Source organism: Oryctolagus cuniculus, chromosome 10 (assembly GCF_964237555.1).
Source record: "Oryctolagus cuniculus chromosome 10, mOryCun1.1, whole genome shotgun sequence".
Taxonomy (NCBI): domain Eukaryota; kingdom Metazoa; phylum Chordata; class Mammalia; order Lagomorpha; family Leporidae; genus Oryctolagus; species Oryctolagus cuniculus.
In genome coordinates this window covers 108,738,015-108,752,068 of record NC_091441.1, presented here as the reverse complement: position 1 = coordinate 108,752,068, position 14,054 = coordinate 108,738,015, and the positions used below count along the sequence as shown (strand labels likewise).

The following is a 14,054-nucleotide window of genomic DNA, read 5'->3' as shown; positions in this document are numbered from 1 at the left end:
CCAGGCTGGCGGCCCTGCCACCCCCTGAGGCCCTAGGAGGTACCGGCTGCTTCGCTCTGGCTGCGTTGAGGTGGGACTGCTGGTAGCCAGCTGCGGTGGCCGAAATGGTGGTGGTTCCGGAAGCCTGGTGAACCACAACAGCCTGCAAACCTGCTTGGAGGAAGAGGGGAAGGGAGGCTAGGAGTCTGTCCCCTAGGGCACCATACCCCCTTCCGATCTGCAGTTTCCAATCCAGAAACCGAGAACTGAATTTGCAGATACCATGCAGCCCAGGAGTTCCCAGGCCCTGAGCAGCCCTGTGCAGCCCTCAGCAAAGTGCCGCAGAGTGGCTGGTGCGCAGGGGGGAGACGCCTCCAGTCTCGGTTGTCGAGGGTTTGTGACCTGGTCCAGAGAACAGCAGCCAGGCCGTGGAGCCCTTGGGGCTGCGGGCTGCCCTGCTGCATCGGGAGCCTCTGACTCCTGCCTCACGCAGTGCAGGATAAAGTAGCAGGTAAGCACACGGCACACTGGCACAGCTGTGGTGGAGGGGCGTTCCAGAGTAATGAGCTCCCCCCAGGCACCAGCCCACACTCACCCACTGGGGATTCATGACACCTGCCACTCTGCGCAAGGCCCTCGGCCCCTTCCCCGGCTCACCCTGCAGCTTCTTCTGTCCGCTCCCATCATCCTGGGACACCAGCTGCATAGGCAGGTCAAATTCGATGCTGGCCAGCCACGGCCGGGTGGACTCCCACTGGATGCTCAGAGAACTGAAGTTGTCGAATCGGCGGCCCTGCTGGTCGTAGGCAGCCAGGTCCAGCAGGGGGTTGCGGTGGCTGGAGACCGGCACCTGTGAGAGCCCAAGGTCAGACACCACAGCCATGGCCTGCGCTGGGCCTGGCCACTGCCGACCACACGGTGCATTCTAAAGAGGGCAGGCTGCCTTGTGGCCTCCTGGGGACCCTGTGAGTAAGTGGGGATGAGTCATGACTGCTGAACACCAAGGTGCCCCACAGCCCTGTCCATCCTGGCTCTGGCTCCAGCCTGTGGTTCCCAATGGACATGAGCACCCCTGCCACCCCCAGCAGCACTGGCAGGTGGCGCAGCTGGCATCTAGAAGGGTGTCAGGATGCTGTGATGCGCCCTACAACGGCAGGAGCACCCACCTCACCTGCTGCCCACTCTGCCCTCACTGTCCTCCACCCCAGGCACACTCAGTGCCTCCAGGACACTCCCCTGGTGGCTTAATAAGGGTATGAACCACAGGGTTCACAAAGCTCCAAGTTCTCACCTCACCCTGCAGAAGCAGTGAGCCGGGAGAGAGGCCATCCCTGTGTTAAGGATGAGCAGGCAGAGGTCAGGGGAGGAAACGAGGGAGGGCTAGGGAGGGGCATGCAAGTCTTGTGCGCAAATCCTGAGTTTCCCCGGAACAGTCTCCCCTCAGGCCCCAGGCTGAATCCCAGCCTCATCACTGCTGTGTCTATCCCTTCTCTCCTTGAGCAAATGGCATGGACGACAGGGGAGGCAACAGGATCCCACAGCTTCGACTGGACCCCAGCCCTACCCCTTACTGTTTGTGCAAGTTACCAAGTGCCCTGAGCCTGTGTCTCCAGCTGTGACCCAGAAGCACAAGGGAACCCATCTCCAAGGGTTTGTTCAGGTGGGGTCATGTGAAGTCACCTCAGAGAGGCTTGTAGCCATCAGCGCTTGAGGAGTGCAACGTGGGCCACCACGTGGCACACAGATGGGTCTGATTCCCTGGCCAGCGTGAGTCCAGCTGGGGGGAATGTCCTCCTCCAACCCTCGCTTCGGGTTAGGAGCAACCACATCACATGTTTTGGCCAGGGAGAGGTGACAAGTCACCTGGGAACACTCCACAGGGAGTCTGAATGCCGGATCGGGTCTACACACTCTGTCTCCACAGCTCCCGGGAGAGCCGTCGAGTCTAAGCCGTGGGATAAGGCCGACAAGGACAGGAAGCAGGGACCCCAGGCAGCCTGCGAAGCAGGAGTGGCCCACGCAGGAGAACCTGCATTGCGTGCATGTCCCTGGGATCAGGGCTGTCCTGACGTGACCCACACAGCCACAGCAGTCCCCAGGCACGCAGAGGCTTTTGTGGCAGTTGGGGCTCAGGGTGGGAGCGGTGAGTGGCAGCAGTGATTGCAGGGACCTAGATGCTAGATGCCCTGTCTAGTCCCCTGGACACACCCCTGGGTGGGAAACCTGCGCTGTCCCAGGGAAGGACAGCAGTTCAGTGGTGAGCCATCAAAGGCTGCCCAGACCCTTCCAGGGGGTCGGTGCAACAACGACGCCTTACAGACAGGGCTGGGCTCAGATATTCCACAATCTGGCCAAGGTCACGCGGGTTCAGGGGTGAGACGCAGCTGCTCGGTCAAGCCCAAGGACGTCCCCCAACACCCGCAGCCCCTTCTCAGTGCCCGGGCCAGGGAGCAGCTCCATCCTGGCCCTGGCTCTTCAGTGTCCTGGCAGGAACCTGGACCAAGCCACAGTGAGCCAGACCTGGATGACCTGTGTGGAGGACCAGGGTCAGGCCGGAGTCTGGCCCTACTTCATCACTCTGGCAGCGGCTCTGCTCTGGCATCACAGCTTGTTAATAAATTTACCCAGCAAACACATCTTGGTTGGCTTCTGGATTAGGGACGTGTAAAATGAAATTGATGCTGCACCCAGGAGGCAGCACAGGGACATACCTCTTTCCAGGTCCCCTAATGAGACTGCAAATAAATCGCAGGGGCCATGCCTGAGCAGCTGGGCCAACAGCTCAGGACCCTGAGGGCTTGATGGATCGCACAGTGATCCTGGGGTTGAAGATCCATGATTTCCTGGTGACATCTGCAACACACATCTACACCAATTCCAAGCAGCCCTTAGCAGCCAGACTGTCAGCTTACAGTCCAAAGTGACAACCCTGGGCTCAGCCAGGAGCACTGGGCAAGGGCCGGCAGAGAGTCCGAGCTCGGCCTGGCCCTGAACGGAGCTCACAGTTCACAGCTAGGTATGGACAAGGCAGATGCGCAAAAATCTGGATTATTTCTCTGAAAATGAGAAGGTCCAGCAGCCAGGGGCACCTGCTCCCCAGGTCAGCCCATCTAGCCCAGCTCCCGTCCTGGAGCAGCAGTGGCCTCCCCAGACTCGTGTGTCTGAGAGCCAAGGGCAGCAGACAACAGGGACACAGGCACAGCTTGATTCTGGAGAATCACACGGAAGAAGCTAACCCAGCCAGCCCTGCAGCGAGAGCACAGAGCGCTGAGGCAGTAGGAACGTGGCACACCGGCAAAGGGCAAAACTCCAGACAGAAGTTGAGGGCAGACACGGCCCCTCTGATGTGGGGAGCAACTCGGACTATACTGTTACTGGAATTAAGACTTATTCTATGCATCTGCTCTCCCACAATATGGCGCTGGGAGAGGAGAAAACAGCTTCTACACAGCTGCCTCCAGTTCAGCCAATAAACTGTAGGACTTGCTCCTGATTGGAGGAGAGCAGCGTACTCGGCGTGTGGGTAGCAGAGTTGGGATTGGTGGAAGAGGACTATAAAGGAGGAGAAAGACAGCATGCACCAGGAACATCTAAGGGGAACACCTGTGCAGCCCGCGAGAGAGCCGGCCGGCGGTGTGCCACTCCCCTGCGGAAGTGGGGAAAGTGGCCAGGGGGAACCGCCCTTCCACGGAGGTGGAAGGGACGGCAGCCAACCCGGGAAGAACCAGCAGCAAACCCGGGGAGGGCCGAGCAGACAAAAGAACAGCGCAGGGTCTTGTGTCGTTCCTCCACGAAGAGGGGGAGCGACATAATGGTGCCGTGACTCGGATATGAAGCCTAGGCAGGGTTTAGTGTCGTTCCTCCATGAAGAGGGGGAGCGACACTCTGAGAAGGGAGTGTCGCAGTCAAGAAGTAACAAGGCAGGGAGGGAAGCAGGGGCCAGCACAGGGGCCAGTGCTCAGGCAACAGGGAGTAGCAGGTCCCAGACTGGAGGAGGGCCCTAGTCAAAGACAAGATGTCCACGCAGACATGGTGAGAAGGAGGGAATGCGGGCTGGAGTCATGGCCATGGAGCCCAGCTGGCACAGAAGGGACTCGGGTCTTTCACTGAGGGTGAACGGAAGCCACGCACAAATTTCAAGCAGAAGACAGCTTGAAGAGTAACAGGTTCTACTCTGGTGTGCAGGCGACCACATCTATCCCCAGCCTCAACTCAAAAGAGGTGTGCCCACTGCCATCACCATTGCTTACAAGGCAGGGTGGGCCTCGGGCCCAGATGGCTGGCCCCCCAGGGCTGACCTGTGGCGGGAGCCACCAGTTCCTGGCTTCATAAAGGGTGGACTTCCACAGCCCACGAGGAACCAGATTTCCCATGAGGGCTGAAGTCGCACAGAGCTTCCACCTCAGCAGACTGCTCGGGCAGGAAGAAACAGTTTTCCTGAACACACCGACTGGCACCCTGGAAAAGAAGGTGGCCTGCTCCGTGCACCCACACCCAGGCCTGAGCCACGGTGAACACTGGCCTCAGGGCACCAGGCTCTCAGCCAGGTCCCCCTCACCTGCCGAGGGAGGAAGCGTGAGCGTCCTGCACCCAGCCAGGTCGGGCTCTGGGGGAGAAGTGCCCCATGGCTGATGCAGAGAGTCTCCAGGGCAGGTACAGGACCAGTGCCAGAGCAGATGGGCAGCATGTGTGCCAGTCCACGGAGGATTCCTCAGCCCAAGGGACCAGGAAAGTCCGAGGGAGGCAGAATCCGACCCACGGATCACTGGAACAACTGCACGGCACCCAGCAGGACGGCGGGGCTCTCCCCATGCTCCCCGCACTCCAGAGGAAAGCTCTGATCAAACAGCGCTGTCCTTCACCCAGCATGGGCAGAGGGGAGACCTCACTCCCAAAGCCTGCTGTCCAGGTAGCAGGGGCCAACGTGCACGGCTTTGGAGAGGACAATCACAAGGATTCCAACCCCACGGACGGCTCCAGGAAATCCACAAGAAGGCAATGAGTCAGGCCTGATCGGGGCAGGGTTCTGCTTTTTACTGTGCCCACTTCTGAGTCTTGTGAGGGAGTGTGTGATGGCCCTGGTGTCACACATGGTGGCCGTGCAGGACAAACTAGGCACAACAGTGCATGACACTGTGTGAGCAGCAGGGACGGCTGAGACCTGGGTCTGGCCTCAGGACCTTTGCTCGTGCTGCTCCACAGCTCTTCAAGGCTGAGCCCTCCTGACCCTTGGACCTGACTTGTACATACTCCCTTCTCCCAGTGGTGCTGGCACCAGCGGCCGCCTCCCTCCACTCACTGCTTCGTGCCCTCATAGCACCTGCCACCTCTGAGCCATCCTGTGGACCCCTGGCCTCCCCGTCCACTCCGGGAGGCAGATTCCTCGCCTGTCCTGCTCACGCCACCTTCCAGAACTGAGACGGGACCTGGCTCTGAGGAGGGTTCTATGACTACCCTGCCCTTGGCTGACAAGGGGCTGGGGGCCAGTGTCGGCTGAAGGGTGGCCCATATCCCTGAGCCTTGACAGGCTTTGAATGCCCTAAGGACTGAGAACTGGGTGGAACTCAGTTCTGCGAGTCCCACGTCAGCTCCCTGCTTTCAGAATGACCCTCAGACAACTGCATCCCCACCCCCAGAATTTACTGTGAAACACAGCTCTTCCCCCACAACGAGCTGTACAGGTTGCAGCTGCCCACCCCCCAACCTGAGCTGCCCCCACCTGCACTCCCTCGAGCCCCAGACAACACCAAGGCTTTGATGAACTCCCCAGTGCCAAGAAGAGCCGGGCAGCCAAGTCTGCAATTGGAAAAGACTCTGTGGGCCACTATCACCGGGGAGCGGATAAAGCCACTGCTTCTGACGCTGGTATCCCATATGGGCACCAGTTCAAGGCCCGGCTGCTCCACTTCCCATCCAGCTCCCTGCTAACACACCTGGGAAAGCAGCAGAAGATGGCCAACTTCTTGGGCCCCTGCACCCACGTGGGAGACCTGGAGGAAGCTCCTGGCTCCTGGTTTTGGCGTAGCCGGGCCCAGCTTTTGTAGCCATTTGGTGAGTGAACCAGAGGATGGAAGATTTCTCTCTCTCTCTCTGTAACTTTGACTTTCAAATAAATAAATCTTAAAAACGCACACACAAAAAGCTATTCCCATCGGGCACGGCCACACGTAACCGTGGCTCTGGCATGGCCACCCTGGCTCTCCAAGCCCCAGGTCCTCTCAATGCACAGCAGGAATCAGAGCAGCTCCCCTGGCAGGGCTGGCTACGGAGCTGAGACGGCCCCCCTCCCGAGAGCGGCCCCACTCACCACCTGCTTGTTCTGCTGCAAGAGTGGACAGGACAGGTCCAGCTGGGGGCTGGCGTACACGGGCGTGAGGGTGAGCCTGGACGGGGCAGCGCACACAAACTTCACCACAGCTGGCTCCACGGCGGGGAAGGGGTTGGTGAGGCTGGGCTTGTTCCCCACGGAGAGGGCGATGACCTGGCAGGCAGAAAGGGCTGTCAGACCCCTGAGGGTGGGCCCGTTCCCATGGCAGCTGAGTCTCAAGTTTTCTCTTCTGCTGGACAGGGGTGAGGATGACACCCACCCCCTCCCCCGGGGGCTCAACAAAGACCCTGTCACTTGTTTGGGAAAGCATTTCCTCAGGTGGGAGCCCCCTGCTCCAGCCCACACCATCCAGAGCCTTGGGTTGCTGCTGGCCAGGGCACTTCCCAAGCCCAGAGGACAGCCAGTGGTTCTATCAGCAGATCTCAGGTTCCCAGACACTTCAATGAGGTGTCCAGACTTTCACAGCAACACTTATCAGAACAGGGTGCAGGTGTGGGTGAGATATGCAAGAAATGGGGCACAACAAGGAGCAAAGCCTGGGGGCAAGGGGCAGGAACACTGGCTAGGAGCTGTGGCCTCAGAGCTCCAAGTGCCTTTGGCCTCCTCCAGCTCACACACCTTCTGTGGGACTCAGGGGTCTGCTCCCCCCGCCCCTCGGCCTCCCTGACCATGCGGCAGGGAAGAGGGAGGCTTCCTCCCCACCATCGGGCTCCAGTGAGCAAGAAGGCCCCAGAGGTGACTCGGGTCACACAGGCATTTGTTCTGACCACTCAGACTCCAAAATTTCTAGTTTTCACCTTAAAAAACAAATCAAGAAACTTCAAACACATAAAAAGTTGGGATTTTGAACTTTTCTTGAGATCCCAAAGATATATCAATGGTTGGGTGCTGTGGTGCAGCTACCTGGGATGCCCACTTCTCCGAGGGGAGGGCTGGTTCCAGTCCTGGCTGCTCCACTTCCCATCCAGCTCCCTGCTAATGTGCCTGGGAAAGCAGCAGAAGATGGCCCAAGTGCTTGGGCCCCTGCACCCATGGAGGAGACCCATGTGGGAGTTTGACTTGTCCCAGCCCTAGCTGTTGCAGCCATTTGGGGAGTGAGGCAGTACACAGATCTCTCTCTCTCTGCCTCCTACCTGTCATCCCCCCACCCCATTCTGCCCTTCAAATAAGTAAGTCTTTAAAAAGAGATGTATGGGGCCAGCATTGTGGTGTAGCAGGTAAAGCCGTGCTCCACTTCCAATGCAGCTCTCTCCTATGGCCTGGAAAAGCAGCAGAAGATGGCCCAAGTGCTTGGGCCCTGGCACCCTTGTGGGAGACCCGGAAGAAGCTCCTGGCTCCTGGCTTTGGATAGATGCAGCTCCGGCCATTGCGGTCATCTGGGGAGTGAACCAGCAGATGGAGGACCTCTCTCTCTCTGCCTCTCTTTCTCTCTCTGTATAACTCTTTCAAATAAATAAATAAATCTTTTAAAAAAGGGAGAGAGATGTATCAAACCCAGGTCTAGAGTCTCATTTGCATATAATGTTCATTTGATCCTGGAGGCTTTCAACTCTGTGACCCCTGAACTTAAGCCATGACTGCATCACACTTGGCATGGGCTATAGGGGCCTAGAGAGGGAAGAGGCCAGCCTGAGACCAGCTCTGTCAAAGCTATGGGGATTTGGGGCTAGGAGGGACCCAGCTGCTGCACCTGCTTGGCTTGCATGGTGTTCACTCAGTCACTCCACCTCACTGAGCCTGCCTGTCAAATGGGTACAGCAAGAGCAGTTGTCTCTCAGGATCAAGTGAAATGGCACTTGGAGAGCATGCTGTTCCAGCCCTCTCTCTGGACAAGGTGGGTCTGGGGTAGTTGCCTACTCACCTGTTCACCTAAAGCCCGGCAGGTCACAAGGATTCGATGCTGCTGGTAATTGCGGGAGGTGGGGGGGCCAAAGAGAGCCAAGCTGATACTGTCAGTGTCCTCAGAGGTGATGTTCCGGAAGAACTTGGAAGGCTCCAGGACCCAGGGTCTGGGACCTCCTTGGAACAGCATCTCCTTGGAGGAGCCCAGGGTCACCAAGGCAACAGAGGAGGGGTCCACAGCCTGTGCAGAGCAAAGGGAGGTGACTCAGCACTGACACGGCACGGGCAGGGGCTGCGCTGGACAAGTCTTGTCGTCCCATCTGCAGTTCTCAGTGCCAATGTCAGCCACAGGCACAACACTGGGCCATGCAGACGCCACATACGTTACCATGAGCAGACAACAAGAGTCTTTGACAGATCAACACCCAACACCCAGAACAAAGAGGACTGACAGTTCCTTCCAGGTCCTAATGCCACAGAACCTGGGTGTACATGCTCAGGGCACAAGGTCCAGCACCCGCCCCCTCTGCAGGGAGAGATCAGAGAGTCCTGCTGGGCTGTCCCACGCCCATCCTGTGCCAGCCTCCATCTGTTCCTTCCACTTGGGTGCCATCTATGACTTCTAAGTCACTGTGCTCTCTCTATAGTTATCTTGTGGGGCTGGGGTCTAAGCTGACCTGCTCCTCAGAGCCCCCGACCCTCTGCTCAACTCCTTCCTTCCCTCTCCCTCACACAGGCTGTGTCCTAAACCCCCAAATGCCAAGAGTTCCGCTACCCCAGAACTGCCAATCTGTGGTTCCGTGGGGACCCAGGAGGGTGACACTGAAGGGGACCAGTAGCGCACTCTGTGCTGACTGCTGCTGAAAACCTGTGAAGCCCATGCTGCTGCTTCTGCCAGGACGGCCTGGTGGGATGGGGCCCTGCTTCTGCCAGGTGTGAGGCAGGCGACCACCTGGGTGTCAGCACCCACTAGCCCCCCGCCTGCTTATGGCTATAAACCTGCAGGGCGGGGGAGCTGATCCCGGGTGCTCCTGAATGCGCCAGGTTTTCTCATGAAGCCTCCAGAAAAACCAAGGCTTCGCATCAGGGCCCAGGGCAGGCCCGGCTCACCTTGAGGGGCAGGTGGGCGGCAATGGTGATCTTGGCTCGCAGGTGCACATGGCCATGCGTGTAGCTCACGAGGAGTGTGGTGTGCCCCTGGGCCTCGGCTCGCACCCGGATGCCACTGCAGTGTTCTGGTCCTGGCGGCAGCCGCCCTACACAGAGAGGAAAATGCAATGGCCCTCAGGACCTTGACCATGGCAGGTGACCCATGGCAAGCAAGGGCCTCTCACTGCGGCCTTGACACTCACAGTGAGTCTAGTCTCACAACAGTAAGCCTAATTCATAATCTACAAAGCACAAGTATGGGAGCACACAAACTGCAGGGACTTTTTTTCCCCCACACACTGAACATACCCTGTGTCCAGTACTTAGAACAAGAACAAGGACAGGAGACCAATGCTGTGGTGCAGTTGGGTTAAGCCACCACCTGGGACTCCGGCCTTCCATATCAGAGTACTGGTTCAAGTCCCAGCTGCTCCACTTCCAATCCAGCTCCCTGCTAATGTCCTGAGAAGGCAGTGGACAATAGGCCAAGTACTTGAGTCCCTGCCACCCAGGTGGGAGACCAGGATGGAGCTCTAGGTTCCTGGCTTCTGTTGCCCAGCACTGGCTGTTGTAGCCACTCGGGGAGAGAATCAGCACATGGAAGATCTCTCTCTCGTTCTCCATCTCTCCTGACACCCTGCCTTTTAAATAAATGGAGGAGGAGGAGAACCAGAGCATTCCAGCAGCCCCAGAATCAGCTGCAAAGCCCTCAGGCCTCTGCTCGCCCACCCCAGGGGGCAGCTTTGCCCTGCTGCTTCCTGATGCTTTCGCAGAGGGAACCACTAAGCGCATGCTTCCACGTCTGGCTTCCAGCCCAGGACTTCTCATGAAGGGCAGGCTTTTTTGCCTAGCAGTTGAGTTGCCACTTGGGATGCCCACATTCCACACTGAAGCGCCTGAGTTCAAGCCCAGATCCACTGCAGATTCCAGCCTCCTGCTACTGTGCACCCCGGGAAGCAGCGATGATGGCTTAAGGAGCTGGGGTCCCTGCTCCCCACACAGCACACTGGGGTTTGAGCTCCTGGTGCCCTCGCAGGAGTGAACCAACAGGTGGCAGGGAGCTCCATCTCTGCATCTCACGTCAATAAAAAGTAAATGTAAAAAGTCTCTTAAACACATCGCGAGCCTCCTCACGTTCTGCACATTGTAGATCTTTCACCTACTTTTCTACCGATGACTCCGTTGGGGGATTACCCAGCTCCCGTGGACCAGCGTCCGGGTTGCTCCCAGGTCAGGGCTGCGACCCCAGTGCTGCCCTGTCGCTGAGCCTTGCTCCTGGAGGACACACAGGGCCCGCGTCTGTGGCTGTGTCCCTGGGAGCGGGACTGCAGGGTCACTGGGCGTGTGCTCAGCTCCAGTGCCGCCGCCAAGCGTCATCCCCAGAGCACTCGCCTGCATGTGCTCAGCTACCGGCGGCCACTCTGCGTCTACCGGTACATCTTCCATCTTTAGCCGTTCCCTCACCCAACCATCAACCCGTTCTCCTGACTCACTGGAGAGCAAGCACACGGCCCTGTGCCCATCGAGCTACCCAACCCGGTCAGGACCACGTCACTGCTGTGCTCAGAAACCTCCCTTGGCTCCCTCTGCCCCGGTCCAGGCCCTGCACAGCTCCACCCCTGGCCAGCTCCTGCCATTCCAGGTGCACCACGCGGGCGAGCACCATGGACTTGGGCACCTCCCGGCCCGCTGAACGCCATCTTCAGCCTCCCAACACCCGCCCAGGTCTTCCTCCTGCTCCACAGCTCCCCCAGTCCTCCCGTTCTCTCCGTCTCCCCACCCTTGGAGCCCGTCCCCCAGGCACCACAGCTGGGGCAGCGTCGGTCACACCCAGGTCTGCACCCGGGGGGCCTTCCCAGGCTGACACTCGGCAGCCTCGGTGCCTTCTCCTGGCGCGTGGCCCAGCAGCAGCTCCTCCTCCCATGCTGGTGGTGAAATCTGAGGTCAGGCACGCACGCTGCTTACCCCAGGCCTGGCCCAGCTGCCTCCAGCACATGCCTGCCAAAACCCCCCCACAGGGGCAGAGGATGACGGCTCCATGTGCCCGGGACAAGGCCAGGCTGGTCCCAAGGGGCTGCGGCTGTGGCCAGGCAAACACCCATCACCAACATGTTCGGAGCCCTACAGCGTTCCAGGCCCTGGAACAGGCACCTGACGTGCGAGTCTGGTGGGAGGACAGGGCACAGACGCCATCCCCACGCTGAGGCCCCGCCCCCACCCTGCCCCAGCCCTCTGCTTAGGGATCCGTGGCGCCAACCCTCCTGCCCAGCGCCCACTCAGCAATGCAGGTTCACCTGGCAGTGGCTGGAACACGCCCTGGTTCTCCACCTCCACCGTCAAGTCCGAGTGGGAGCAGTCACTCAGAGTGACCACCTCGCTGGCCCCGCCGGGCACCAGGCCGTTGATCCTCAGGGGCAGCTCCAGGGTCTGGCCCACTCGCGCCTCCACCTGGCACGGGGCGAACTCCATGCTGCTGGGCTCAATCACATACACCTGGAGAAATGGGGGGTGGCCTGGGCTCAGGCAGGCACAGCAGGAAAGGTCCAGCCGGGTGTTCAAGTGTAATAAAAACCGCAGTGTGCAGTGCACTGAAGACAGGTTGGGGAGAAGGCTGAGCTGGGAGTGGGGACACCAGAATGGCCTCTACGGGGATGTGACCTTGGAGCTCAGACCTGGGTAACCAGTGCCAGGGAAGGGTGATTTGTGCAAAGGTCCTGGGGCACATACCCACTCAGCGCATGGGAGGAGTGTCAAGAGGCCAGTGTGGCTGAAATGTGGTGCTTGCAGGAGGGTGGCAAGACACGGGTCGGAGAGGCAGTGGGCCAGGCCATGCAGGGCCGGGCCGTGGGTTCCCACTGGCTGAGCTGGAGAGACTTCAGAGGTGCTCTTGCCTCTGGTCTCTGTATAAATTAGCAGCCGGGTGACCAGCACAGAGGCTGTGGGGAATTCCCCGGAAGAGATGACAGCAGCTTGGCTGGGTGGGAGGTGGGGGTAGGAACGGGTCTGTCTGGAGACATTCTGAGTGGACAGCTGATTGGTGCGTTGATAAAGTGGCAAGGGAGCATGAGGAAAAGACATCAACAGCACCTGCTGACGCTTATGCCGACAGAACTGCTCCTGGCAGTCCCTGCTGAGGCCTCTGTGTGAGCAGCCGTACGCAGCGCAGCATTTCTCAGTGCCCAGCTACCTCCCTGCCCCCTGCCCCCGGACCCCTCCTGGGCAGCACCATTGCACCTTCAAGACCCTGGCACAAGGCGGCCAGAAACTTCCCAAATTTCAACAGTGGAGGTCTGAGTGTGAACCCAGCAGCCAGGCCCAGAAGCCGGGTCCCAGCCTTGAGCCACACTACCTCTTGAGGAACTGTCCTCAGAGCAATGGGTGACAGGCGGCACTTGCACTGAGAGGGAAGACGGGAGAGAGAGGACCACATGACCCCAATTTTCCCAATACTGGAATACCAGGTTTCATCTACATGACCTCTGTCAATAGTCCTTTTTTTTTTTTTTTTTTTTTTGTTCACCCCCCAAAGGGCCACTATGGCCGGCGCTGCGCCGATCCAAAGCCAGGAGCCAGGTGCTTCCTCCTGGTCTCCCATGGGGTGCAGGGCCCAAGCACTTGGGCCATCCTCCACTGCCTTCCCAGGCCACAGCAGAGAGCTGGACTGGAAGAGGAGCAACTGGGACTAGAACCCGATATGGGATGCCGGCGCCACAGGCAAAGGATTAACCAAATGAGCCACGGTGCTGGCCCCTGTCAATAGTTCTTTATATGAGAATTAGACCCATCTTTGGACAGATGCATCTCAGTAAGACTGGAATAACCTCCACCTGCACCCAACTACTAGGAGAGAAGGCTATGATGCAGTGTGGGCTTCAATTTCTGCCCAAAATGAAGAATTACAGGGGATGATGGCAGAGTAACGGGTCGAGGTCCTGGGTGGGAGGGAGGCTGGCAGAGGCTCAGCTGCAGGTGACCACCACACCTGCCGCTACTGCTAAGTGAGAGGTTCCCAGGCAGGTGCAGGGAGCAGGACAGGGAACACGTGACTTTGCACCTGAGCAGGAGAGAAGGGAGAGGACCCTGGCCTATCTCTTGTGGCCTACAGGTCTCCTCTCCCTGAGAACCCACCACTCAGTATCCCTTTGTATTTGAGATTTGTATCTTTCTAGTCTGGGGAACTTTCTAGAAAGGCTCTTTGTTGCTCACATGTCTTCACCGTGGGTGCTAACCCTCAGGTCCCATTGTCCACCATGCTGACAGGGCCGTGAGCTCCTTAGGGGACAGGGCTGGGGACTGACCTCCTCCCTGCCACTCATACTGCCAACACCAAGGACTGGACACAGGCTGCTCCTGAATGAGGTCTGAGGACTGGTGAGGAGGATGGCCGGGGGCCAAAAGTCCAAGGTCCCCCATGCGCTGTTCCAGGCCCCAGGCTCTCACCTTCATCTCGCCAAAATGTAGTGGGTTCTGGACATCATGTGCCTGGATTATACTGAGTCCTGTGTCACCACCTGTGGTCATCACACCCTTGACAGTGACCATGGCAACCTCGGAGTTGGATGAAGACCAGCTAAAGTTCCCACTGCCACCGTGAGCCTGGGGAGGAAAAGCATCACAGGATCAGCAAGCCAGAGGGAACCAGCTCATTCAGTCATATCCACTCCAATTCAGCACACCCATTCACATGCTCACAGCCACACTCACCCATTCACACCTACACACATGCTCACCGACTCATACCCCAACACACACGCAC

General features: G+C 58.8%; 1 protein-coding gene across 1 annotated transcript in view; it reads right to left on the bottom strand.

Annotated features, from left to right (window-relative positions):
- The window catches only part of NUP210 (nucleoporin 210), an 89,136-nt gene that overhangs the window by 40,474 nt on the left and 34,608 nt on the right, over positions 1–14,054 (bottom strand). Inside the window, exons 12-18 of the mRNA XM_051852612.2 lie at positions 13,739–13,894; positions 11,593–11,791; positions 9,260–9,405; positions 8,169–8,390; positions 6,287–6,460; positions 637–829; positions 44–150 (exon numbers count right to left, since the gene is read on the bottom strand). Coding sequence (XP_051708572.2) covers positions 44–150; positions 637–829; positions 6,287–6,460; positions 8,169–8,390; positions 9,260–9,405; positions 11,593–11,791; positions 13,739–13,894 — 1,197 coding nt within the window. The remainder of the gene's footprint in view (positions 1–43; positions 151–636; positions 830–6,286; positions 6,461–8,168; positions 8,391–9,259; positions 9,406–11,592; positions 11,792–13,738; positions 13,895–14,054) is intronic.